This window comes from Plectropomus leopardus, chromosome 12, assembly GCF_008729295.1.
Source record: "Plectropomus leopardus isolate mb chromosome 12, YSFRI_Pleo_2.0, whole genome shotgun sequence".
NCBI lineage: Eukaryota > Metazoa > Chordata > Actinopteri > Perciformes > Serranidae > Plectropomus > Plectropomus leopardus.
In genome coordinates, this window is record NC_056474.1 from 8,816,025 (window position 1) to 8,843,913 (window position 27,889).

Genomic DNA, 27,889 nt, shown 5'->3' on the forward strand with positions numbered 1-27,889 from the left:
TTAAAAAAAAAAAAAGTCCCTCTACCCTTTTGCGTATATTGCTGTAAATTTGTTTTCCCAGACAAAACTGACAAGAGACGGATGAAATCAATGAGACATCGCAGAAAGGCGAGGTGTTTGATGGCACCCCCGACGCTGAATAAGTATTATCACGTTAAGTCAAATGCTGGAAGCCATTCGAGGAATTCTCCTCCAGTGTTACGTCTGCCGTCTCTCAGCATGCAGGCTGCACTTATGCAAATACAACAAAGTCCCGTCTGTAGCTACAATCCATAGACTACAGTGGAAACAGCATCTCTGTCTCTCTCTCGCTCTCTTCTGTCTCCATGTCTCCCTCCCTCTCTCGCTCTCTGATCCAGCTGCTCATTTGGCAACGGAGCAAAGAAATAAATGAAGTGCTTCGGCGGAAGGAAGGCTTCACTGGGAGAAGGATTGTGGGTAGAGGGGGTGAGAGGAGGATTTGGTGAGGGGTTTTAAAGACAGTTTATTTAAATGAGTCTCTTTTTTATTTGGCTTAAAACATCAGTGGGACATTAGGCTTAAGGCCACTACTGTCCAATTATGCTTTCAATGGCTGTCGGTTTAATCAATCTGAGTCCTTGGATGTTATTTGTTGTAACACTATTTAGTGAATAGCTGGAGTTTGAAAAGGAGTATTCACTCTTTCTCAGTGAGAAAGAAAACATGTATCCCAGTATCTGTAGTTATGCTCAACGGAGAATTAGACTGGAAGATAAAATGGTGTGACAGAGTGTAACAGAGATGAGAAATGTCTTGTTAAGCCCTTTTCCCACTGCACAAAACCCCACTAACATCTGCTTACATCTGGCTTTTTAACCCCTTAAAACCTGTGCAAATTGGCTTAATCTCTTTCAAAAACATGGAAGGCAATGAAGAAGAAATTACCCCAAATTAGCAAGGATATAGTAAAAAGTTACAAACATTACCTAAAAATAACACACAAAAATTAAGAAAACGTTTAAAAAAAAAAAAAAAAAGAAAATACAAAAGAGCACATAAGTTCATGTTCCTCTCAGCTTTTCCTGATTTCTTGCCATTTTTGAGAGATCATTTGCCAAATTGCTTGTTGCCTTTTCAGCCATATTTTCAAAAGAAATCAAACTAATTTGCTCAGGTTTCAAAGATTTAAACCCTTGTGAAAGACATCCAAAGGTACCACAAGAAACTGATGTCCATCCAAGTTTCAAAGGGTAAATGTAATGGGAAAGGTAACAATTGGCATTCACATCACGTCAAATAACTCTGCAGTCACAGGTATTTATTGCACCGATAAATACCTTAAAAAAAAAAAAAAAAAATCCTGGAAATGCCAACAATGTTAGAGACCTATATGGGGCTGCTGTGACTGGCCCCTGGCCTCCTGTCAATTTGCAAAAGTGGTCCCAAAGCAAAGCAAGTTGACAGTTTAACACTATAGGCTATCTGGCTTTCTCGCAGTAAGATTATTATAATATAATAAATATGAAGCTCATAAACTTCACATTACACAACGACAGAACTCATGCACAAACAGCCAGCCTAACTCAGCCTGAAATCTGTCAGCACCTCTGAAGATGACAAACATGTTGTATTTCACTTGTTTAATCTGCAGTAAACCGTAACGACACTGCGCATGCGTCAGCGTTTTGCGTGTTTTGAGAGTATGGCCAGCTACTCTGTCATGAACTAACGTTTTTATCTACTTTTAAAGCGACTTCTTATACTTCTTACTTTTAGGTCGCGGTTGTTTTACCTTCGTCTTTTAACTAGGTCGAAGATTTTAACCATCGCACGTTTGGGTCTTTAGTTTATCCGGCCTACCGGACTCTATGGACTAGCTTAGCAGGTTTGTTTTTAGCCTGGTGGCTAGGCTAGTCGCTCGCTTCTGTTTAAACTTTTAAGCTTTTAAACTCGCACAACTTCTACGGACAAACTGCTAGTCTGGTGGCTGAGTGTGGATGAGAGTGTGGGTCATGCCATCTTACCGTTTAAAGGCTGAAGAAAAGCATCGCTGGTCTGGAAGCTGAGCTGAGCGAGAAGGACAAGCTAATTTTGGAGTTTGGAGCTAAGCCCCGAGCAACGGCAAGTTCGACCCCCACGTCAACCGGAGCACCGGGCGGTGGCCTGCCGGGATAAACATGGTGCAAAGCCCCGTCTCCTCCTGCTCCACCACACAGCCTCCCGCTGACCAACAGGTTCAGCATCTTGGACATGCAGGATTTCCCTGGCCAGGTCCTCGCCCGATAACGTCAGGGAACCCCTCTATGGAGGACGCCGCCGCGGCCTCCCTGCAGCAGTCCCCGGCAACAACCCAACATCCACAGCCGGTGAATGCGGCGCATGAACGCTGGTGGTCGGCGTGAGGTACGTGAAGACCCGGGTGCTCTGGTTTGTGCCATGTGCAGCGTGCTGACAGCTCACTCCTCTGTTAAGAAGGTGGTGGTCCACATTGGCACCAATGACAACAATCCGCGATGGTGAAAAAGGAGTTCACTGAACTGATGGCTTTCTTAAAAAACGGTGAAAACGTTTTCATCTCGGGATCCATTCCAACTCTGAGGGGCTGAAGGTTTCAGTAGGTTGGTGACATGGTTCAATGTCCAAAACTTTGGGTTCGTAGACAATTTCAGTCTCTTCTGGCAGCATCCTGCGATTTTCAGAACAGACGGTCTCCATCCAAACCAGTTTGTTGTCAGCAAGCATTTTTCATCCCTCTCTGTCCAGCTCACCTGTATGACTGTTTAAAATCAGCAGCACCTGTGACCCGCTCTGGATACTCAGTCCTCATTGGTTATCAGTTCTTGTTCTACGCAGCCATCTATTGTTGTTAACACCGCCCTCCTCAGGCAGGGAGGAGACATAACCTCTGCCTCCTGTTATAACACTTCACTGTAGTACATCCATGGTTATAACCAGCATCAGGCAGAAAAAAGTAAGCAGCCTCCCTATCTATGTTGTGCACTAGCCTCAAACTCTGCATGATAATTCTTTTAGTAAGTTGAAATTAGCACTATTAAATATCAGGTCTTTGTCAGGCAAGTCACTTTTAGTGAAAGATTTCATTTTCAAGGAGAGGCTTGATTTTCTGTCTTTAACTGAAACTTGGTTGAATTTAAACAATAGCACAGCAGCTCTCATCAAATCAGCTCCCCAGACCTTTAATTTTATTAGTGAGGCCAGAGCTCTTAAAAAGGGAGGCGGAGTAGCCACCTTATTTAATTACGTCCACCAATTCAAAAAGTTGTCATGTAGGAAGTTCGACTCTTTTGAATATGTTGTGCTTCAGCTCAGATCCACCTGTAACTATTCTGTGCCCCTGTAAAGCACTTTGAATCGCCTTGTGTCTGAAGTATATAAATAAACTTGCCTTGCCTAAACCAAAGTATAAAAAAAACAACAACTTGAGGTGTGGGACCATTGCTCAGCTGGGGGCACCAACTTCCCTGACTCTTGTCATCACAGCTTGTCAACCATTTTCCAAAATGTCAAAGTATTTCATAAAGAGCACTGCTCCCCCATGGGGATGGCGCACATTTTGTGCATTTTTATTAGATGGTGATAGTGGAGATTTGGCAGAAAGCTAGGCAGAAAGAAAGCTGCAGCGATGGGGCGCGGCCAGATTTAAAAGCAGGGACACTGTGGTTAATGAACGGCATCTTAACCCCTATCGAGTCCACATCGCTCCACTCAGGTTGCAGCTGAGTGGAGCAGTTTGCAGAACATTTATGCCAAGTTGCTGATTGCCATTTTTGAAAGAAATCAAGCCGATTTGTTCAAGTTTCAATGGTTAAATTGCTTGTGAAAGGTGTCTGAACACAGCACAGAAAACTGATGTCGATCCAGGTAAACATAAACCTTGTAAGGAATTAGCAAATGTGACCTTCTGATTTCAGGATAGCTTAATTAACCACAGAGAGTCTGTGGCCTATTTATAAATAAAAAACAACGTCAGGAAAAAAGGGAGCGTGTGTCTTTTGTGTAAATCTATGTGCAAATCGATAAGCTGACAAATCTGCTGATGCATTTTGACAAGAAACCTTCATCAGAGCATGTATGACAGCAGTAAGCTCTTTTTTTGAAAAGGACGCGTCATCAATCAACAGAAAAACAGCTGCACCTGCACACAAATTAATAAAAAAAAAAAAAAAGACAAAAACACCTCCCTGCCACCTGTAACCACACACAGCCTGACAACACAACCGCCTCTCTGCTCTCTGAAGAGCCTGCAGTCAAGTCACAGGTTTCACAGCAGATGGTCAAAAGATTCTGCAATATCACTGCACATGAGTGAACTTCACCGGACTAAGATATGTGCTCCGCGATACTGAACAGATTCACTCAAACCGTGTAAAAAAACCTGTAAACAACAACAAAACGATGTCCACGTGCTTTCTCTGAAGCTGACTGCAGACTGAGTTTACTGTAGATGTTTGCATGTTGACTTAATATCCACTAATGTGCTTTTTTAACAGCTAACACATTAGAAAAAGCACAGGTGTTAGTAATAACATTAACGGTGGCTCTGTCTTCTCAAGTGTCCCTGTAAGCCATGAAAGTGAGCCAGCATGCACAATACCACGGCCCTGACACCGAAGCAGCTAAATGGAATTCATCCATTATTAATTTTATTCTTTATACTTTCTATTCCAGCTGCAACATGTCAAAACCATAACAATCAACAGACGCATTCAATTTATGATGAGAGTGTGATAAAGTCAAAAGCTGCAGAACAAGCCAGAAACTGTCGATGTCTCCCATGACATCAGTGAAGTCTGTGGTGGATTTAATGTGTTAAACTAGAGTTACTGCCTCGCTGTAGTATGCCTGATACAATATGTATGCACACACAGATACGTCAAACACACACATTTTCCCACAGCAGCATAGAGGATCTATACAATCAGCTTCAAGGTGAGCACCCAAGATTAGTGTCACATATTCATAATCTGACCAAATGTCCCCACTTCTGTTCCTGACGTTGAATTATGGCCAGAAAAGTGCTCTTGCAGGACATTATGATGCCACAGTGAAGTGACCTTTTGGATATAAGATGATTCACTTCATCATTATATGACCTTTGACCACCAAATTCTAATCAGTTTAGTTTTGCATCCGAGTGGACGTCTGTGAGAAATTTAAGGAAAAACGCCTCAGGGTGTTCTTGAGATATCATGTTCACAAGAATGAGTAAGACTGGAGCTGTGTTCGAAACCGTCCCCTCATTCACTCACTCACTATTCACTATGTAGTGTGTGTTAAATAGTGCACCATATAGGGAATAACCAAATGAGATTTCGGACACTACGTTTTTTTTTCCCCCCGGAAATACAGGACCGCATTGCATTGTGGTAGACAGGAGTTGAATGTAGTGTACATCATATTTACACTGTGCATTGTGGGCATTTTATAGTGCACTATATAGTAGATGAAATTAACAGCAGAGAATTCAGACGCCACTACAAAATAGCGAACACACTATATAGTGCACTATATCCATAATAGGGGACGATTTCGGGCACAGCTTAGGCCACAGTGACTTTGACCTTTGACCACCAAAATCTAATCAGCTCAGCATTTAATCCAAGTGACAGTTTGTGCCAAATTTTAAGAAATTTCCTCAAAGTATTTTTCAATTATTGCGTTCATGAGAGTGGAACCAACAATCCACAACATCATGCAAAAGGCCTAACAACAGAAGCAACTGTTCCCAAAACTACAGTTAAATCATTCCACAGCCGGAAACCTTAAAATCATCAGAACCATCCAGCACGCCATAAACATTCGCACCGCAGTTAGTCTGAACACTATTACATAAAGCAGCAGCCTGCAATGTAAGAAGAGGTTAAAAAAGACGGTGTTAAAAGTTGAAGGACGTGACAGGATCGCATTTCACTGAAGTCGTACCTCATATGACTCCATGTGACAAATTACACGACAAACAATTAGATAACATCGCGAACAGTGATGGATGATTTCTCACTATTTTCTGACATCTTATAGAATGACTGATCGATACAAAGTGTTCCTGTACAGCAGGTATCTGGCCAAACTTTGAGCTTTCGAGCAACTCTTAACCCACAAATATGATTACAGACATTGTGCTCACAATGAATAACAATTCTGCTAAATCTCTCCCCAAAATAACACGACTTTAAAGTAACGAGAAAAAACGCTTTGTGCAGTACAGCATCAAACGAAAAATTCAAACTACACCAAAGGCCACTCTGCACTGGACGTCTCAGTTACATCACAGAGCGAGGTAGCTCCAGTCCGCTCGCTCCTATAGCCTCTATAGCCCTAAAGAGATGCTGTGTCATAAATGAGAGCCATGTCAGATTGGATTACCGTCTAGGTACAGAGCTTCTGTTTAAACGCCTGGTTAGGTTAAGCTTCATGATGAAGAAGCCCCCTCCTCCTCCTCCTCCTCCTCCTCCTTTCTCTCATTTCCCCAGTGTTACACTTGCTGTGCACACTTTGCTCTCAGAGTGCTGTGACCGTAAGACAAGGGATGCTCTGGTTCATTGACTTTGCATCCTTTCTTTAACCCTTTGAAACCTCGAGCGACATCGACTTACTTTTGCAGCTCTCAGACGCCTTTTTGCAAGTATTTCAACCCGTGAACACTGAGCACATTGGTGCAATTTCTTTCAGAAACATGGAAAAAAGACAATAAGCAATTTAATAAGAAATGTTCCACAAATTGCAAGAAATTAGCAGATTTAGAATTTTCCAAAAAAGCTAAGGAAAAATGTATAATTATCATTATTACATGTTTAAAATTATGTTACAGGGTTCTTGTTTGCCTTTTTTTAACTTTCTTTTTCTTTTGCTTGTTTGTATAACTAATTTTCAGGTGATTTTCTTGTACTTTTTACTAATTTCTTGTTTAATTTCTTCTTTTGTTGCTCATTTATAAAAAAAAAAAAAACTGCTCAAGTTTCAGTGGGTTAAAATTGGGGTGAAATAGTGCCAGTAATTTCAGAAAGGTTCAGAAAGGAGCTTTAAAAGCTCTAAGGGACTGTCTGTTATTTATGAGAGGGGAAGGGTGGTGCAAAAAGGGGAAGGCATGTCAAATTATTTTTTAAGCACTGAGGAGGGGTCAATGTTTGGATTTTTGGATTAGGGGTGGGGCAAACTACTTTAAATGGTTGTATTTTGTTTTGATTTTACCACCCGTTTTCAGGAAAACATACTAAAATGACGCCACTTAACATAGCCAAAAACTGTAAAAACAGAAATTATTATTGGATTTTCAAATTTCTAATCGTCCTCAATGCATTATGTGGGTGCGAGGATTCTGCCAGAAAAAACATAACCAAATCTAAGCTTAAAATAGTGATATTTCATCAAAATCATTGTATTATACATATCTCACTAAAGCTCTGCAAAAATTAAACAGTCTGTATGAACTAACCACCGTGCACAACAAGAGAGGGGAAAATTTCGGCTTTTATCAACTGCGACAAAACCTTGCAAAATGATAAACAGAAATAATGGTGTGTTGAACACCCTGTTGCGTACTGCCTTTTAATACGGTGAGGCTGAATTCAGTTCAGCTCAAAGGGGCTTCATTGGTGTGGGGAAATTTAACATCCACATTGCCAAAGCAAGGGTGAAATAAAATCAAACACTGAAAGTAAAATAAGTACAGATTTAGCAAGATAGATAGATAGATATATAGATACTTTATTAATCCCCATGGGGAAATGCTTGTATCTGGTAGGTCACATACAATCACAACAATAATAAATATGGTGCCAATAAAATTTAAAAAGTCTTTTACTGCCCATTAATTAATCATTTGGCCAGAATTTGGTCCACATACACGCCACTGCTGATTGGGTAACACCTCTGACACACCGACCACTCAAAACTCAAAGACCACTGCACAACCTTTCACAACCATTTTGAGAAAACATGTTTTTCAGTCTAAAAACCGTAGCAAAACGGTGCATACCTTTTTGAGATTGAACATGCCTTCAGGTTTTGTCTTCAACTTTCACTTTCTAACATCAAACGGTCAGTTTTTAAAATCTAATAACTTATTTATGGTGGAGGGACGATCATGCATTTTCCCCAGGGAGGCTCGAGAAAATATTTGTAGCTTCAAGGAAGGTAAAAAAATACACACACACACAAAATGAATACACACCCTCCCCACCCCCTTCCCCTGATAAATACAGAACAGTCCCTAAATGAAAGCCAGATTGCACGGCTGAATGCTCCCCTCAGCTGTGTGCATGTACACCGAGATGCTTCATGTACAGTAGATCAGTGCAGGGAGTGAAGCCTAGTATGGCGGGTGTAAAGATGCTGCTAGTTGGTGGAAATGTGGATGATAACAAAAGAGGGGTAGGGGGCAGTGCACGCGACCACATTCCCTTAATATTCAGAGCTTAAATAAAAAAAAAAGCAGGTTTGCAGGATAAATGCACGGAGGCTGGATGGAAACAAAGGGAAAACGCGTGGATGCTGTATATCAGAAAGCAGACAGAGCACCTACCTCGATGTTGTCAGGCGAACACTTTTATCTGTGCATCTTCTTTACCGGAGCACCGCTGCTTTCATTCAGCCGAAGAAGACAATTAAAAAACAAAACTGTCATTTTGTTGCAAGAAATGTTTGTAAAAAAAAAAAAAATTAATAATAAAAAAGCACTAAAAGCTAGAGGCTGAGCCCCGCTCGCAGTGCTACAGATAACTATATTCTTTTGGTTTGCACAGACAGCCCATTATGTCTGCTCCTCATGTTGTGTAGCATCACGCTAGCCCAGCGGCTAACGCAACCCGTAACGATATTTTACCGCAAACCGGCGAGTACAGAGATGCTATCCTCATGATTTTCCGTCAGCCCGCTGTGTTTTGGTGAGGATGATAAGAAAGCAGAGAAAAAGGATGCTCTCAGGCTGAGCAGCGAGCAGGTCCCTTCGCTCCTGCTGCCTACGGAAGCCCGGTTGGGTCAGAAACGCTTTTTATTTTCTCTCTGCTCATCTGATTGAAAGGAGGCTGGAAATTTGTTAACCTACTTAAAAAAAAATCTACATGAACACAGAGGAAGCAATATTACAACTTTCACATAGTTGTAAGGAAAATATTTTTTATTCCACTCAAAAACAGATGTTACTGTGTTTCACTGAGAAGTAACAAAAGATACAAATGATTCAATATTGCCTAAATATTTTTTGTTTAACCTCAAATCGACTTCTTATGAGATTTTTGAACCTTTGATGACCATATTTTAATTTTTTCCTCATACAGTTTGTATGCCTCCTCTCACTCGATTAGTTAACTTATTGATCATTAAAGTCTAAGACACTTTTACTCTATTTAATTATTTCAGCTCCAGAATGGTTATTATCACAAATATCGGGATGGTATAAGAGATGCACGATAATATCGACACATCATTGGTGTCTGCAGATATTAGCTTTGAAATTAAATATCAGAATTGGCCAATGTGTTGATTTCTGCTGATGTTAAAAACTAATATTTTTTTTATTGACACGGTGAACATGTACAAATCATCGACTAAGTTCATTAAGATTGAAATAGAAAATAAATAGTTACGTTTTTTATATTTTACACAATGAATGAATATTACATACATGGAAAGTATTGTATTTTATGTCTCCAGCTGCTGGTGGGCCAGCATGATAAGAGTATACATAATGTGTTAATTCCACTACAGAAGAGACATAATGATCACTAAAATTAGGTTGGGGGATAGAATATCAGTATCCGTTATTGGCCAAATGAGTTGTTATATATCAGCATATGGGATACAGTTGTCTAAATAATAATGACTTTTTATTATATTGCACAAATAAAGATGTTGTAATGCTTCATAAGGCAAGATAAAAACACATTTATCTAAATATAGCCTTAAAAAATATGTGGTTAATTCTACCTTATATGTTTTGTTTCTGTGTGTCCATGTTATATATATATATATTTATTAAAAGAGTTTAGAAAACAACTTAAATGTTGCTTTAAAAAAAAATAGGTGGGTTGGGAATGATGTCATGCCCATTATTTTTATTTTTATTTTATTATTTTTAGCGACTTGATTTGTCACATCATTTCTAAGCTGTGTTGCAGTATTGTTCTGTGTTGTATATGAAAAATGTTGATATTTTTAAAGAAAAAAAGCTGTTAAAAATTCGAAGTAAATCAGCTAAATTAATCAAAAATCATCAATCAATAGTTTTTGCTATACTACAAATTGTTCAGCTGTACTACAAATTGTTGGATACTTTAATTTCAAACAAAACTTCACGTTATTATGTTTTTTTAATGCATAAATCTGAATTTGTAAAGTAACTAAAGCTTTCAAATAAATGTGAGGTAAAAATTAAAATATTTCCCTCTGAAATGTAGTGTAGGAGTAAAAGTCTAAAGTAGTGAAAAAAAAAGAAAAGACTTAAAGTACAAGTACCTCAAATTCATACTCAAGTAAATGCACTAAGTTACATTTCCACCACTTTTAAAGATTTGCTGTAAGTTTTGCAGCTGCCTCCTCTTACTTGACTGACAAATGTATATGGTCTGACATCTTGAGTATGTTTTGTGAATTTGTTTAACAGGTTTTTAAATCACACATATCACAGATTAAGTCAATTGTTTATCCAGTTTGCTCTCTTTAATAAGCTATTAGTCGTCTGGCATCACAACTACATTCACAAATATAATCTTTGTTACTGGGTATTATGACATCTTCTGCAGTTAGCTGCAAAGGGACAATAATATATTTGAGAGGGATAATGATCGGTTTCAGAGCAGCTACAACAGTCAATAAATACCATCATGTTGCTGGAAATGTGAGCCAAATTTTCCTCAGCTGAGCTCTTTAGGTGTGCAGCACCAGATAAATGACTCCGACAGATGTTGTGGTTCTTTGCTCCATCTAGTGGAAACAACTAAACACTACAGGAAGCGAGTGCAGCATCAGTGTCCTAAATTAAAACAACATTTAATGTAAAATGTTAATATTCAAATAAGAAATGAAGCCAAAGATCTTGATTGGACAGTTTTATTTTCTCAAGGACATTTATGAAGCCAGAAGGAAGATCTGTTTTTGTTATTATCATACACAATGTCAAAAAACAATGACTTTATTTTTCTGATCACCATCACATCAACATAATGCACACACGGTACCAACTACACTCACTGAAGCCTGGCGTTTGGTGCAGAGCCTGGTTCACCAGAGGAATACGGGAGTTACATTTTGGTTTCATTATGAAAGCCATCAGACGGGCAGAGACGATCTTTGACATCGTAGGGAGGCCAGGTCCAAATTATTCTTAAGACAATTTCCCCCCATGTCTAATTTCAATGCTCATTCAGAACTCTGCAGGAGGGGAAATTACAGGAAAGATTTGAGACGATTCACAATTAGCCACGGTCTGTCTGTCATCTTAACTTGTGGAATGATGCACCAAGAACAAAAAGTTTTGCCAAACGTGTCTCCATACAAGCATTTTACACCCAAATCACTGTGATTCTGTTGTGAGCTGGCAGCCAAAGTTGCCAAAAAAAATAATGTTTTCACCCACATTTACGCGTCAGCATCAGTGGGAAACAGCTGAAACGCTGCAGCTGATAATGAAAGCTTTGACAGCAAAGATTAAACGACGGTTTTCTTGTGATGCAGCAAATTTTGTGATTCAAATTGCACTCTACCCACACACAGGACTCGGCTTAACACACACATTAAGCTTCTTTACGGAATGTCAGAAAATAATTTGGGAACACAAGACGTGAACATGTTAAGACATACATTCAAAATAAGACAGTTCAATAAAAAATAAAGAAATGTGAAGAGTCTTAGAATGCGATTTCTTTGTAAAATATGGATATTTAAAAATCAATATCCATACAGCTGATTATGTAACGGTGCCTATACTTTTGGGTGCCAGACCACCTGGAGATAAAATCTTATTCAGGACCAGTCTGCACGCCAGTATATTTCCTTCAGACCTCTAGTCAGGGTTCCCACACATTTCTACCAATACATTTTTAAACCTTTTCCAGAATATTTTCCAAATTTCCATAAATTTCAGGAGTTTAAAGAGGTATACAGCTAATATTATAAACTTCCCTGGCATTTGCAAATAACCAAACTGCTAGTGCTTGCTAATTTAACTCTCGTTAGACAATCCTGCCACCAACTAGCTGACTAGCACACGGTACTTCACAAAGCCTTTCTTAACCTGCTACACAACAGCTTTTCAACATTTTCAACAAAGGGGTCCATCACGTGATTCTAGTGACATTTCAGTGGCCACACAGTATCGCAATAGGTTTTAAATTAGTGATACGAGGGACACATTTGGACTGTGATGATTTTTATGAACAGAATTTAAGCCAGTGGTTCCAAACTGATGGTTTGCGGTCCAAATGTGGGTCCTTGATCCATTCTCAATGGACAGCAAGTGACTTGTGATCGTGTCAAGTTTTAAAAAAACAACCCAGAAAACACTTTTGTGACTCACTTTGAAGTGAATTTCCTGTACAGAGATTTTGTTCTGAAATGCAGTTTGTTTATTCTTACAATATGTTTTATTTCTTTGTGTTCTAAACCTCTAACCTAATAACTAAGGACGAATCTAGATCCCGTGACTGGACCAGTTGGGAACCACTGCTTTAAAAAGTAGCCAAAACAATGTGTAATCAAAACTTTTCAGAAACATTCTGTTAATTACAAATCATTTCCAGGCCTGGAAAACAGTTTTTCTAAATTCATAACATTTTCGGGTCATTTCATGACTGTGGGAACCCTGTCCGGTACAATGATGATGACGTGACAGCAAATATTAACAAGTTACCACTGAGTGTAAGGTAATACCAGTGACTGAGGTGCTCTGTAAAATAAAGTCCACTTTCCTGTCTAAGAATATATAGTTTTGACTTGAGAAACGGGAAATGAATTTGGACACATTTCCAAAAAGCCCCCTTCCTGCTAAGGTCTTTCCTTGCAAGTTTGTCAATGATGTCTTAGTAAGAGAAGTATTCTGGGTATCCACAATCTTTTGTCTTCCCTCTATCTAACATCTAACAACCCACTTTCATGTCCAATTGTAAAAACTACTCAAAGGAAGCTAGTTAAAACTTAAAAACTAGAGGACACTCTGGGGTAAACACGGAAGTTTTGGCTGGCAGCGATCTTCAAGAGGCTCATCGGACATCTTAGTTCCAAAACATTTTGGGAAACTAAGGAAATGAATGACATATTTAGAGCAGATCTGCTGCTGTGATCTGACTCTATTTGGTCTCCCAAAGAGCATCTCCAGTGACCTTACTAATGCTCCCAGATCAAAACTCCCAATTCAAAACTTCAGAGATTCTCCGTCACTCTTACAGCAAGAGGCCTGACGAATACTGTATTTGGGCCACGGCGTGGATTAAGGACCACTTGCTTATTGTTAGCAAAGAACAGTTACAAAAAAAGAAGAAACTGACAGACCAGGCTACAGTCGTAAACACAATGGTAAACACCCTCATGCTTCACAGGAAAAAAAAGAAAAATCACGTGTCCAGCATACACACACGCACACACACACAAATATTTTCAAATATCCTGGTGTTATTTTTAACTCATCATTCATCCAAGAGTGGTCAGAATAAATGGAAATGCCCCAACTTCTTTACACATATTTTTAAGTTTTGAGAGCGATTCAATCCGAGACTACAGACTGATCTAAACACCTCCGTTTGCATGACTCATCGACCTGAACTTCAGAGAGATGCAGCGTTCACTCCTTTATATCAGGATATGCACGCGAAACACTGGCATCTGCTGATTTGTTCTCACTTTTCTCATTCGACATTCATGTTTCTCCCAAGACGATGCAGTCTGGCGTGCGTGTACCACTCTCTTGCATAAATGATGGTTAAAAACAAAACCAGGCAAATAGAGACATTTAAATAATTTACGGTGTATTTACACAATAATCCATCTTATTTTCCAGCAGTGTCTTTTTCTCTTCTCAGCGTGTGAATGCATCTTCTAGTCGCCCATCTTTACTTTCGATGTCTGAGGGAGAAAAAAAGGAAGTTATTACACTTTCAAATACAAAAGCAACAGTTCTACTTCTAAAACTGCATGATAAAAATCCATCTGGAGTTTTGTGAGAATCAATACTTTCTTTGTATTTCTCAGAAGTTTGCAACAAAAACAAAAGGCCATTGTTGCAGGCAAAAGCCACGGATAGCTTAAAGAAAGATTGTCAAGTCATAAAAAAAAGCAGCACGTCTCAATCACCTGCAGAATGGCTACAATAACACCAAACAGGCCGATTGCACTGCCAAAGATTTCCACAATGAGGATCTTGACGAAGAGGCTGGCGTTCTGGGCGTCTGCCAATGCTGCTCCGCTGCCCACGATGCCGACACAGATGCCACAGAAGAGGTTGGAGAAGCCCACAGTCAGACCAGCTCCGAACATGGAGTAACCTGGTGGGATGGAAATCAAATCAGTCAAAGACCTAATCCACAGCGGGACGAAAAATAAATAAATCTAATTCCCTGCTGGGGCTGGAAATTATTACCCAGTAAGAGTTGGTGATATTGAATTTGAAAGTCAATTTTGAGGCGTGTTAAAATATTAATTTCTTTCATTTCTGTGCCATTGAGTGTTTCCATCTTTCTTCTCATGCCTAATGTTTCATGCGTGAATTAAAATTTGGGGTCTAAACATGTTAATAGATCTGTCATAATCCATTTGAGGTTGTAAATGTACTGAGCAATCCATATTGAATACTTATTTAGACTAATTGTTACAGTTTTCATGAATGTTTGCAACCATGAGTAATGCATCACACTTGCTGTAAGACTGTCGCATCAGAAAATAATCGCGGTGGGCGATGATACTTGATGTACTGCACATACAAAATGACTAGATCGACTTTCGATATACTGTATATGTAGCATTGAGTATAATTTGTCACATCATTATTTAAGCACCCGCATGAGACGCGCTTCAGTGTTACAGTTGTCTCCCTCTCTCACAGTCACAAAAACAGGAACAAGAAAAAAAAGAGGCTTGCAAACACAAGTCACACACAGTCCCAGGCCCATCCAGACCGATGTCTCCGGGGTGACGGTGTGAGCAGGTGAGGCATGTGTTTTCGTATCTGCAGGGCTCCAGATCGCGACTTTTTAGTCACATTTTGTGACAAAGGAGCAGCACTGTGACATGTAATTATCAATATATGAACTGGAGAGCTGTGAGTTTTTGTTTCCAGTTTACAGTGAATCAGTCCTCACGTTTAATGGCGCTGCTGGATCAGCTCAGCTTTCTGCTAACCGTTAACAGCTGCTGACCAGAAGCTTCAAGTTCACAGCAAAAACATCGACCCCCTTTGGCCTGATACGAGCCAGGTGCTTCAAATTAAAACTGAGTTAATAATAACACTCTGTAATTTAACTTTATTATAAGAGTACTTTATTTGATTTTACAACAACATCCCTTTATTTTTTTTATTCTAAACATTCTTTATCTAATTGTATTATAACTAGGGATCGACCAATTATCGGCTTGGCCGATAATATCGTCCGATATTCGGCATTTTTGCGATCATCGGCATCAGCCGTTTTTTTCACCGATAACCGATAAAATTAATTAATGTATTTTAAAATGCGCTCCTTTTATTATAACTGTAGTTTATTTATATCACGATACATACCATGTATTACGATATGGCCTTGAAATCTCACCATATTATTTATAGCCCATATCGCCCCACCCTGTAACACAGCATTACCTTGTTCTAGCTGGAACTGTCTACATAAAATTCATGTGCGTAATAGATGAGAAAAATTTTATCTTGAATACTACAATTTGTGTTTTAGGTGTTGTTTTATGTTGAAATTCTTGACAATAGTTATGTGTTGTATTCAGTAGCTTTCTGTATGTTTTCTTACCAGCTTGGTAGTTCCTTGCCCCGATGGCCTCGGGAGTTGTTCCACTGAAGCTCTGTATGATTAAAGAGATTATTTTTAGGACCAAATAAACATAATTTCTCTGTTGTTCAAATTACATTAAACGCCTTTTGTTCCCACATCTTAAATGCTCTAATTTATGGCTGTAACGTTCCTTGAGGTGTACAGTTTTCTTAATCATAAACAACAAAAATGCTTATGGTTTACCTCCGCCATGTTGCTGATTACAATGGCCATGATGATCCCATAGATCGCTACAGCTTCACAGAAGATGATGCTAAAAGGAGACATAAAAAAAACAAAATAAGAGAAGTGATTCGGGTTTTAAGGTGGCATCAGCGGTTTCCCCGACAGTCACTCGTGGATGCTCACTCAGTGGCTGAAATGTTGAGAAGGTCAACCAGGCAACTCTCATTGTTTTAGAATTTAATTAAAAGTGTATTTATTTGGGATGCACTGAGCAGATTATGTAGATAACCAACACTTTTAAGAAGCTGCACTTCTAATTTGAGAAGAATTTACAGATTTTTTGATACTACTTTTCTCTTTAAGGGAGGCATCTGTAAACGTTTTTTTGCCCCCAGGATGGATGGAGCACTTTACTTATCTAAAGGAAAATTGCAGTGATACAGCAGCTTCTTCTCATAAATCTCATAGTAGTGCGCGCGCGCGCACACACACACACACACACACACACACACACAAAGCGTAGATTACTCATAGTGTTCTTAGGTGATCCTACCTGACTAAATTCTTGGTTTTGATTCGTGGAGCTTTGACACCACCACCGATGATGCTTGAGCCAGTGATGTAGATCCCCCTGGAAAACGAAAACAACAATCAGCACAACATCTATAACAGAAAACCACTGGCCCAATTTTCACAAAGCTTGGTGGGAGGGTGTAGCTTGGGGTGAGGGAGAGCCCATTCAATTTTGGAGCAGATCAGAATCAAAGAAGTGACCAAAGTGCTCTACTAATTAATTTTGATGTATTTTTCTACCACTATTAACAAACAGTCAGACTGCAGTTAATTTTGGCTCTAAAAGCTACTTATTTTGTTAGGATATTAACAATTATTTTTTATTTTTATTGTGTCATCTATATATCATAATTAACACAGTGAAAGTTTCTAAGCATATTTTTGAAATATAGCAACTTATCATAGGACAACTAAGTGAGTTTTTTATTTTATTTTTTGTACACAAACATTTCATTGCCTTTTTAATGTACAGGACAACTTGAGTGTGAAAGGGGGAGAGGGAGAGGGGGGGCGACATGCAGCAAATGGCAGAGGCTGGAATCGAACCCGTGGCTGCTGTGACAAGGATACAACCTCTGTATGTGGGGCGCTGCTCGATCCACTGAGTCCCCAGGGGCCCCATTTTTTACATTTTCATTTCTTTCTTTTCTTTTTCTGTTGTGATACATGTTTTCTCTTAGTTTTTTGGTTATAACTGACAAAATGCCGCATGATTCACCAATTCATGTCAGAACCTAAAAGAAACACAACTCCATCCAAAAGATACCCAACAGTGTTCCTATATACCCAAGTCATAGATTTTTCCAGTTCCACATTTACACACAGTGTACTTTCCAAAAGGTTTCAAAAAAGAGGAAACTACCGTATGAAAGGCCGGTACATGTTCGGTCCTCAAGTACCACAACAGCTGGTGCACTGACACATTCAAAACACCACTTTGAACAGTGTTTGTTGTTCGGTACTCACCAGGCGGCTCCCACCACAGACAGAGAGATGGCCAGGCCGATGCCCAGATTGGCCCACATGAAAGGAGAAGTCTCTGTCAGGAACCTGCCAGCAAAGAGGTACAGCTGATGAAGACTACATCTTTATGAGGAAAAGTACTGTGTACAAACAGCAAAGTATTAATGTATTTGTTTTTAGTCATACTGTTTCTCAGTATGTGTTGTCAAAGTGTTAAAGAGGTTTGCATTTCTTCACTTACTTCACACTATGCAATATTTAAATTTCAAATCACTTATATCACCTACAATATCTTCACCTAAAAATATGCTCAAAACAAAACTAAAAACACAGCAAAAATGCTACCATTGACATATTTGATGTTAAAAATCAGCCTAAACAGTGGGGCACTGTAAACCAGGGCCTTATCAGAGTGATTCAGAATACTGGTAAGATAAATGAAGATTTAATTAAAAATGCAACCTTGTTTTCTAATGTTAAATGCAGAACGATACCTGCCTTAAAATGGGCTAACCATAATTTAAACAATACATTTAACTAAAAAGTAAAACATGGCTAAGATAAGTCTCTGAGGACAAAGTTACTTTCATGTCTTTTATATGGCCATATCATAAAGTCAGCTCACTTGAACTGTCATGTGAAGACATGTTAGTGCCACAGAGGAGGGCAGGCCCTCAGTCTGTCACAGCAATATCAAAGTGACCTGCTCTATCAAGGAGCCTGAAACTAATATTTGTTGAAAGGCAGCATTCTCACAATTGTGCAACTTAGGAAAAGTCAATGTAGTTTTGTTACTGTAATACTGTGCTGTCTGTTTCACTGCGCTATTTTTCTAAAAGACAGTACTGTCAAGGAGGTTCAACATAGAAACACAGGCAAACAGGCAAAGAAATGCAGAGAAAAACACACAAAAAAAACCAATCAAACACACATGAATAAAAAATAATAAAACACACAAATAAAAACTGATTTAAAAGACATCTAACTAAAAAAATTGTTAAAAGAAAGGTCTTTTCTGTTATTGATTAATTTGTCTGTTATTATTGTATTAAACCGATTATTTTTCTGTTGACATAATGCAAAAAACGGTGAAAATGCCCACCACTGATGCCTAAATATCAGTCTTCTTTTTGTCCAAGCAACAGGACAAAGCTCAAAGAATAATTCTAGTATGAATTATCTGAGAAGTTGAAAAGGGCATTTCTGTGTGAAAAATGACTGAAACAGATCATAGAAAATAAATAAGCTTATTTAACTTCTTCTCAGTAGTCAATAATTTAATATTTTTTTTGCCCAAAGGTGAACCCAATCATGCTTACTGACCTTAAGACAGTAGCTTTATTCCAAGATTAACTTACCATGCCACGTCAAAGCGGAATCCAAGGTCAAATATGGTATAACAGATACCTATGGAGAAAATAAATAAAACAATTAGACGTGAGGGTGTAGAAAAGGTCAACCAGAGACAAATGAATCTTTATAAAAGTGCAGTTGAAGACATTCATTTTTGGCTGTGCATTCCAGTTGTCTGGTTTAACTTTCCCCCCCCTTTTCTTTGTTTTGAACACAGGTGTGCTTTTAATTTCACTGGTTTAACGGTTTATCTATTGTTTCGTTCTGTTGGCTTTACTCATGTGTTGTCATCTTTTATTTGTCTATTTATCTTATTTTATTCTGTTCATGTATTTGATCCATATGATCATTTGATCCATTTAATGACTACTTTTAGTGTTATTTGATTTAATTTTCACATTTTATTAATCAGTTTCTACTGACATTTCTTTGTATTTTTCATTATTTAAAATAATAGTTTAATTTTTGGTTTTAATGGATTTGATTCATTTTTATGGGCGGTTGGTGGCTTTGTTGTTTTCCTCTGTGAATGCAATGTGCTGAATAAATTCAGTTTTTCTTGCTGTTGACAAGTAAACTTGCTGTATGTGTGCGTGAGAAGGAGAGAGAGAGCCCTTTAGTACAGCTATTTACAGCATGTTATTGCATTAATAACATTTTCCCCTTAACCATGTATGAAACAGAGTCACATTTATGTGCTAAAGTCACGGAGAGAAGTTGTAAGTAAAGTGTGATAGCTCACTCTCACGTGAAAACTGCTGCAGTTCCTGTTTGGGACCGTTTCAGATCAGACAGCTGTGTAACACCAGCAGCTAACCAGCTAATGTTAGCTTAGCCCAAATAAATGATTTTAACCACCAATAAAGAGTAAAAAAACAGCTATCCCGCCATAACTCCAATTAAGTTTACTCTGAAACTACTCGACTAAAACGCAAACAATGTAGTCCATCGTTTGAACCGTTGACATTTCCAGCTGCTAGCGGTTAGCTCCGAGCTAAGTGACATTAGCTTAAGTAGCAATAAATGCTAGAGGCTGCTAACCTGGATGTAAGATCGACTCGCTTGTGTTGAAATTTAGCTATAATACAAGAATTGTCTGATTATGATGCTTGTCAGCACAGTGTTTGGCGTCTTTTGGTTTCACTTACGACCATGCACGAATAACTATATCCTCAAATTTCAATTTTAACCCCCTAATAGTAGCTAGGAAGCAAAATGGAAACAGCCGCAACCAGCTTGGTCCCATGATTTAGCCAGGTCCCAAATTGTAGCTGTCAAACACAAAAAGCGCGCTTTGTCATAAAGAAAATTGTCTGGCGAGGCTGCCGTTGTTGCACAAATCTTGCAAATATATGATTTCATTCATTTCCTCCGATATTCTGACAAATATTCAATGAAAATATAACCTTACCGACGATAAGTATGGTGCTCCAGAAGGCCAAAGTGACCCCCGTGTACAGAATAGCGTGTCCGTTCATCATCCACTCCAGCAGCATCTACCCGGCGCCCTAACCTGCTCTGCAGCGAGATTTCCTCGGCTCAAATTTACAAATTTGACGCCAGTAAGGCTGAGATCTCGAAATAATGGCGTTTAGAGAAGCGTTATCGGTCGATGGAGGAGACGGAGCAGCAAAAGGAGAAGCGGAGTGAAGTCAGCTGATCCAGCTTGACCAGCATGTGACCAGGAACTGGAGGGCTGCGTCCGGTTATGTGTTTTTCTTCACCTTACTGAAACGACTTTGGCGTTTATGTAAATGTTTATTTATCCTTTGTCTGTAACATTCACAGTAATTACGGAATGCCATTTAGTCAATAATAAATAAATAAATAGAACAGTGAAATAATGAGTAAATACATCAATAAATTATTTAGTTTAATAACCACGTCCACTTAAATAATAATCCACAATAAAAAAGAGCTGGAAATAAATAAGCAACTAAATGTTGTCATTAAAATATAAGAGTGCACGGAAATAAATGTAATTTATTTATGTTTGTCCGTTTTTTGTCCCATTTATTTATTTATTAATGGATTTATTTCATAGTCATATTTATCTCTTTCCAGGTCATATTTATTTATTGATATATTTATTTCTTATCTAATAGTCATATTTATTTGATTCCTGCTCTTAGTAATTCATTTATTTATGATTGACTGAAATTGCATGCCATAAATAATTTGGCTTCACAAGCACTATACACAGAATAAAAAGGCAAGTCCTTAGAGACGACAGAATCATAACCGAATGCGTCCCAGTGAGAGCTACCTGCAACTCGTCTGAAGTACACTAGATGTCACTGTTGTAATTAGTTGTGTATTACTAAAGACTTCTATGCGTTGATTAAATCCCTAAAACACGTAAGGTATAGCCTATAAATATTTCCTACACAATTACCACTTAAACCAAAAAAAGGAGTAAATGTGTTTTCTGAAGGACTGCTTTTAAAGGTCATGGTGGCAGGGTATCCGATTGACTTTGTACTGACTGGAATTTCTCAAATGCACATTTTTGGAGTAATTAACAAAATTATATAGAGAGAACCTGATATTTATGTAAAACTATTTGATTTACACTATTGGAAACAAACTTAAAAACGCTTTGTTGCTGTTATTAAATGTATGGGGTTTTTTGTTGCTGTTTTTTTTTTTTCTTTGTTTATTTTTTTGGTCAGCTTACTTCAATTAAATCCAATCAGATAAATCTTTGTGATAAGTACTGAATAAGATGGTCAAGGAGGTGTCATACTATATGAGATACTACCAGTGGTAGATAAAGTTCCTGACAGCCAGAAAGTACCTGAAAGTACAGATTTCTTACCAGACAATGACTTTGGTTGAAGTGAAAGTCACCTATTAGAACATTATTTGAGTAAAAGTCTTTAAGTATCTGATATCTACTGTACTTAAGTATCAAAAGTAATTTTATGATAGCATATTAATTGCACTTGTGTGTTGAAAGTAAAAGTAAAAGTTAATGCTGTTAATTGAAAAAGCAGGCAGCCAAGTATAAGTAGACATTTTATTTAGGAAATGTAGTGGAGTGAAAGTGAAAACTGACAAAAAGAGAAAGACTTAAGTAAAATACAGATATTACCAAAAAAAAAAAAAAACAGAATTAACAAAGTATTATAACTCTGTTACATTACACCAATGAATATCACATAAAATCTACTATAATACTCAGCTTCTGTTGTTTTAATATTTGATGATTATTTCTTTAACTTGTCTTTTCAATTCAATGCCAATATATTCAATAAATATATAAATGTGTAGGGGGAATAATTATATAATTATAATTATTATAAACTATAACTACATCTTTTCAATCATGTAACAGAAAATTTAAAGTTTTATAGCACTTCTTTCAGGTCATTTATTTATTTTTTTTTCTTTTGCTGCAAATTTTCATGTACTTTTTTTTTTGCTGATGTTCCTTTTGGGGTCATTTCTTTATTACTTTTTGCTGTCCCATGTTTTGTTTTTTTTTTTAAGAAACTAAGCCAATTTGCCCAGGTTTCAGTTGGTTAACAGTTTAATTCTTCACGACATGTGGAGAAAAGCTCCTAAGAAATTTGAATGTGCACGCTTTTAGGGAGCTCTAGCACCTTACAGAGGGCAGCAGGATGAAAAAGTGGTGACCTGGGTGACATGAGTCTCTAGTCACGTTTGTAGCCTTTTAAAGACATCTGATTCTGTAAATGTCCTCTCGAAAGTCTCCTATCATTATAAAAATGCAAAACAAAATCTGTGGAACGCAACATTTTTGACATTTGGTTACAGCTGATGTCTGAAAGACTCATGATGATCCACCAGGGGGAGACCTTTCCATAACTGTTTCCTTCACTGATCAAACTGCAAATGGATGAGTTAAAAATGTTTGTTTTTATGACAAAATCAAGTCAAATCAAATAAAAGAAATGACAACAGTACTGCCTCCGCTGTGAGACTGACAGCACAGAGAGTATTTTCACTCTTTCTGAATTTCAACAAAGGCTTCCTGCCAGTACCTCCAAGGATGGTCTCCTTCCTTGTCTTATAATTCCAGGCAACCTGCGGCAGGTTTCACCTCAGAAGTCACTCAGCTATAAAGGTTATTATTTTTGATCTCCAAGTCGGCTTATTCACAGCACCTGCGGACGTGATCCTGTTCTTCATCCAAAGCACCAAACAGCAGCCAGGTTTAACTTTTGCGAACCAGTGTTTCTCTATTTCATGTCTCTTCCTGCACCAACATTGATAAAAAATCAGCAGTCGCAGAGCAGATTGACAGAACAGATTGCCTTTCGCTCCATCACAGCTATACAGAATCAGGGCTTAAAACTTTATTGTTTAATGTGGCTTTCCGTTTACATTTTTTTCTTACTTTTGCTCTTTGTCCTTAAATGTTTAAATTAAACTTTAATGTCTTCTTAATGTACTGTATTTCATGAATTTCCGTCCCCCTCTAATGCACTTGAACTGCCTTGTGTCTGAAGGGTGCTATATAAATAAACTTGCTTTGCCTTACACATTTTCATGGATATCATTTCAAAACTTTCCCATGACTTTTCAAGGAGCCATAATAAAATATCGATTTCTTAAAAACATGCTTCACTGTGTCTGCGGCACTTGCCAGCTTAGTAATGGTACTTTTCTACGTACACACAGGATTGTCTTGCTTCCCATAACAAACATCGCTATACACTAATGGGCATCACATTATTTCTGAAACAATATATATTGTGTAGCCCTAAATTGATGCATATTAGAGCTATGTTGCTAACTTAAAGAAAAAAAAGCTGTTATGTTACATTACATATGTACATACAACAACATCCCATGACTTTTCCAAAACTTTCAATGATTTTTTATTAATTTTATGACTTTTCTTTTTGACTGGAAAACAAGATAATGAAATTCCATGACTTTTCCAGGTTTTTCATGACCGTGGGAACCCTTGGTATAAATTGTGGGGCTGCTGGGGCACATTGATGAGGAATTCATTTCAATTTTGGTTTTAATTTTGGTTAGGACGGGGGTTAGAAATAGCAGGACTCACTTATTTGACGATAAATTGCTAGAGCTGTGTGTTTGTTGTTTTTCTGTTTTTGGTTTTTTTGTCTTTCTGTTTGTGAGTGAATTAAAAGAAAAAAAGGAATCACATGGCAAAGTCACACTGACAACGTGTCCAGAAACAGAGCAAAAAAAACAAAACATGGTGAAACTCTCCTTTGTGATATGTTGAAGGCTACTTTTGTGCCTGTTCTATTCAGTGTTACTCTTTTAATGACCTAGAAGCATCCGTGAATACAAGGCAGGTTTTGTACTACTGTATCATTGATGAAAGGACCATATATGAAGGGAAAAGGTAACGCAGCACAGGTCTGTTCTATCTGTTATTGACCGTTTCATGTATAGATCATCTTGGCGAAAAACCACCTCTGCGTTTTAACGTTGACGTCGAATGTACAATCATTCCCTTTGTGTCAAACCATCACTGTTGACCATATGTGGTTGTACTTTTAAAAAATCAATACAAAGACAAGGCTGTGGTGCACGTAAGGGATTGCATCACTCTTTGAACAGGTGCTAACTGAACCACCATGGATCTGATTCTGCATGCTGTGACACAAATGGAAAAGTAGTATTTCTTTATCACAGAGCTTACACTGAAAATAAAGTGCCAAATGTTTGAGTGCCAAGTGTGTCAGGCACAAACACTTTCCAGCAGCTTAAAACAGAAAAGAACTTTTTTTTCTAATGTGCAAGTGGAAATTACATTTTAATGTTGTTGTTATGAAGCAGACAGGTTGTTTGGTCCTTATTATTAGAATTATAAGTTGCTCTTAAAGCAACAGTCAACTTGAAAATAAAACAAATATATATTTTGCCTCTTTCATGAAGCTCTGTTTGTCAGTCAAGATTTTTTTGGTGTGAGGTGATGAGATACTGGAGATGTTGGAGATACAAGCCGTAGAGATGACTTCTCTCTAATATAAGTGAACTAGATGGCACTCAAATTTTGGTGCTCAAAGTGCCAAAAAACCATTTGAAAAGCTAAACAACAATGTCTCTCACCAATTGGAAGCGTGTATCCACTGCTAGCTCACCTAGCACCATTGAGCTTACTAACGTTAAACCTCAGCCAAGGAGGATGCCATTAAAATATCACACTGTCACAAACACAACCCTCTTGTCCATGAGTTGATACACGCTTCGTTCTGCGCAGTGATATGGCTAAAAGTAGTAGTATTGCACCTTCTAGTTCCATTATATTCCAGAGAAAGCAGACACTTTTATGACTGATAACTCAGACACTCGGCAACTCACATCAAAAAAACCTTGACTGACAGATAATACCACAGGTAAGAGCAAAAATATGTATTCTTGATTTAGGGTGTACTGTCCCTTTAACTGAACTGCAGCTCCTTTTGTATCTCTGGACAAACCAACGGCCTCAAAAGCCCCTCTGTTCAGTCAATAAATAAATAAATAAACATATAAAGCATTCATCACTCCTCTTCTGCGGCTTTGAAAGCCTTGTGCATTATCTTCAGTCATCTCCTTGGCTCTTGAATTGTTGGAAAAAGCACAACCTTTCTGACTTTGTCCATGCTTAGTAACAATTGTTGACATTGTGAATATATGGTTGTTTCTGTGTTTATTTCCAACTGTGGACACCTCTATGCATGTAACCCGCGGCTGTTTTTCTCACCTGAACAACCTCCCTGCTCTTAACTCGACTGTCAGTCAGCATTGTGCACTTCAGGCGTTCTGAATGGTGGAAGAACAAATCTTTAAAAAAAGACCCAGACTTCATACCTGCCCACACCTTGCACAATTTCTGATTTTCATCATAATCTTCGCTGACGAACTCAGGCTTAACATCAGTGTGTTCCTCCATGTCCTCCAGCTGTACGCCAAGGGGGATCAGACTGCTCACTGCCTGAGTGCACAATGCTGAAGCACCTGACGGGAGCTCAGAGGCTCAGTTAAACCTGCACAGAAAAACCTTCCTCTACATTTTATGCAAACTAGAATAACCACCTCACAGTTGAAATACTCTACGCACCAGACAAGTTACACTTACAGTTTACATCCACGTCTGTTCAAACATGGATGCTTTACACACATCTTCCCCCCAGCAGCACAGAAGATTTGTACAGTCTGCACAGTTTCAAGATGGACACCGAAGATTAGTGTCACCAGTTCAGTATCTGATCAAATATCTCCCTTTCTGTTCCTGAGATATGATGTAAATGCCAGAAAAGTGTTTTTGCATAATATTATGATATCACAGATGACCTTTGTCCTTTTGCATATATAATGTTTCCACCTTATCATTTAATCCTATTAAACGTGTGTTAAATTTTGTTATATTTAGCGTATGAATTATTGAGTTACGGGAAGAAACATGTTTTATGAGGTTGACCTTTGACCACACAATTCTCATCAGTTCATCCGAAAGTCCAAGTGGATGTTTGTGCCTAATTTGAAGAAATTCCCTCAGGATGTGCGATATTGCTTTCATGAGAATGGGATGGACACAAGGTCTCAATGACCTTGACCTTTGACCACAAAAATCTTATCAGTTCATGCTTTTCTCCAAGTGGATGTTTGTGTCAAATTTAAAGAAATTACCTCAAGACTTTTTCGAGATATCACTTTCACAAAAATGATATGGATGCAAGGTCACAGTGACCTCGATCTTTGACCACCAAACTGTAATCAGTACATCTTTGACTCAAAGTGGACGTTTGTATCAAATATGAAGAAATTTCCTCACAGTGTTCTTGAGATATTGCGTCCATTAAAATGGGAGAAACACAAGGTCACAATGACCTTTGACTGACAAAATCTAATCGGTTCATTCTTGAGTTCAAGTGAATGTTTGTGCCAAACTTTAAAAAATTCCCTTGAAGAGTTCTTGACATATTGCTTTCACGAGAATAAGACAGACAAGGTCACAGTGACCTTGATCTAAACAGGTAATTATTACAAATTTAGTTTCCTTGATATTTTTCACTAGTTCTGCGATTATTTCCTAATGATTCTTTCTCTCGCTCTCTCTGCTAAGGTTTTAGCTAAGGTAATTTTCTTGGCACCTTTTAAAACTTTTTGAGAACCATTTCATCTTTAGTATCAAGTTGCTGTTTTTTTGTTTAATCAAACCAATCTGCTTAATCTCAACCTTCTTTCAAATGGTTAAATAGCTTGTGAAAGGCAAAACTGATGTCAATCCAGGTTTCAAAGGGTTAAACCACAGACCCGATTCTCCATTATGAAAATAAATCATCCTTTGGCATCCCAAAATAAAATCCAACAAACTGTAAATGTGCATGACTCACTGAAGACCACATAAAAACAGAACATTAGTTTAATTCTATAACTGACCCTATCAGCACTAAATGTTAATGCATGCAGCTTAAAACACAAGTTATTGTCTTAAGTGACGAGCACAAATTCAAAGCACGTTTCCCCATATCAATGGCTCCAAGGCCCTTGTGTCAATGAATGTGTTGATATGCACACAGCATTCTGTTAAACAGCCCAAAGCCAGGTTTGGTCTTGTTTGTGTTGTGCTGTTTGCATGCATGTGCATGCTCCTTTCACCATAATAATCTAAATATTGTCATGGAAACAGAGCATGTACAGGATCTGGACCTATGGGATGAAATGCTCAGCGTTATATGACCATCGCATATGTTATTAAGATAAGATAATGATCTGGTGATGCAGCAGCAATAGGACACGGAGTAAACAATCTATAATGAGATATTATAAAAAAAAAAAGAATAAGAATGGAAATAAAAAAAGAAATATACAGGAGCAATAAAGTCAAAATTACAAGGCAAGAGTGAAATAGCGGTGTAGTTAATAACAGTAAATAT

General features: G+C 38.1%; 2 protein-coding genes across 2 annotated transcripts in view; both read right to left on the minus strand.

The window, feature by feature from the left end:
- The window catches only part of b4galt2 (UDP-Gal:betaGlcNAc beta 1,4- galactosyltransferase, polypeptide 2), a 200,322-nt gene extending 191,730 nt beyond the window's left edge, over positions 1 to 8,592 (minus strand). Inside the window, exon 1 of the mRNA XM_042497979.1 lies at positions 8,504 to 8,592. The gene's annotated coding sequence lies outside the window, so the exon portion shown is untranslated. The remainder of the gene's footprint in view (positions 1 to 8,503) is intronic.
- Positions 8,593 to 11,014: 2,422 nt separating this feature from the next.
- Positions 11,015 to 20,684, minus strand: atp6v0b (ATPase H+ transporting V0 subunit b). Its single transcript, XM_042497981.1, has 8 exons — positions 20,431 to 20,684; positions 19,025 to 19,073; positions 17,670 to 17,753; positions 16,684 to 16,761; positions 16,149 to 16,218; positions 15,924 to 15,975; positions 14,263 to 14,453; positions 11,015 to 14,034 (listed from the first exon to the last, which is right to left on the minus strand). The coding sequence occupies exons 1-8, from the start codon at positions 20,513 to 20,515 to the stop codon at positions 14,008 to 14,010; spliced, it is 636 nt and encodes a 211-aa protein (XP_042353915.1). The 5' UTR covers positions 20,516 to 20,684; the 3' UTR covers positions 11,015 to 14,007.
- Positions 20,685 to 27,889: the final 7,205 nt, after the last annotated feature.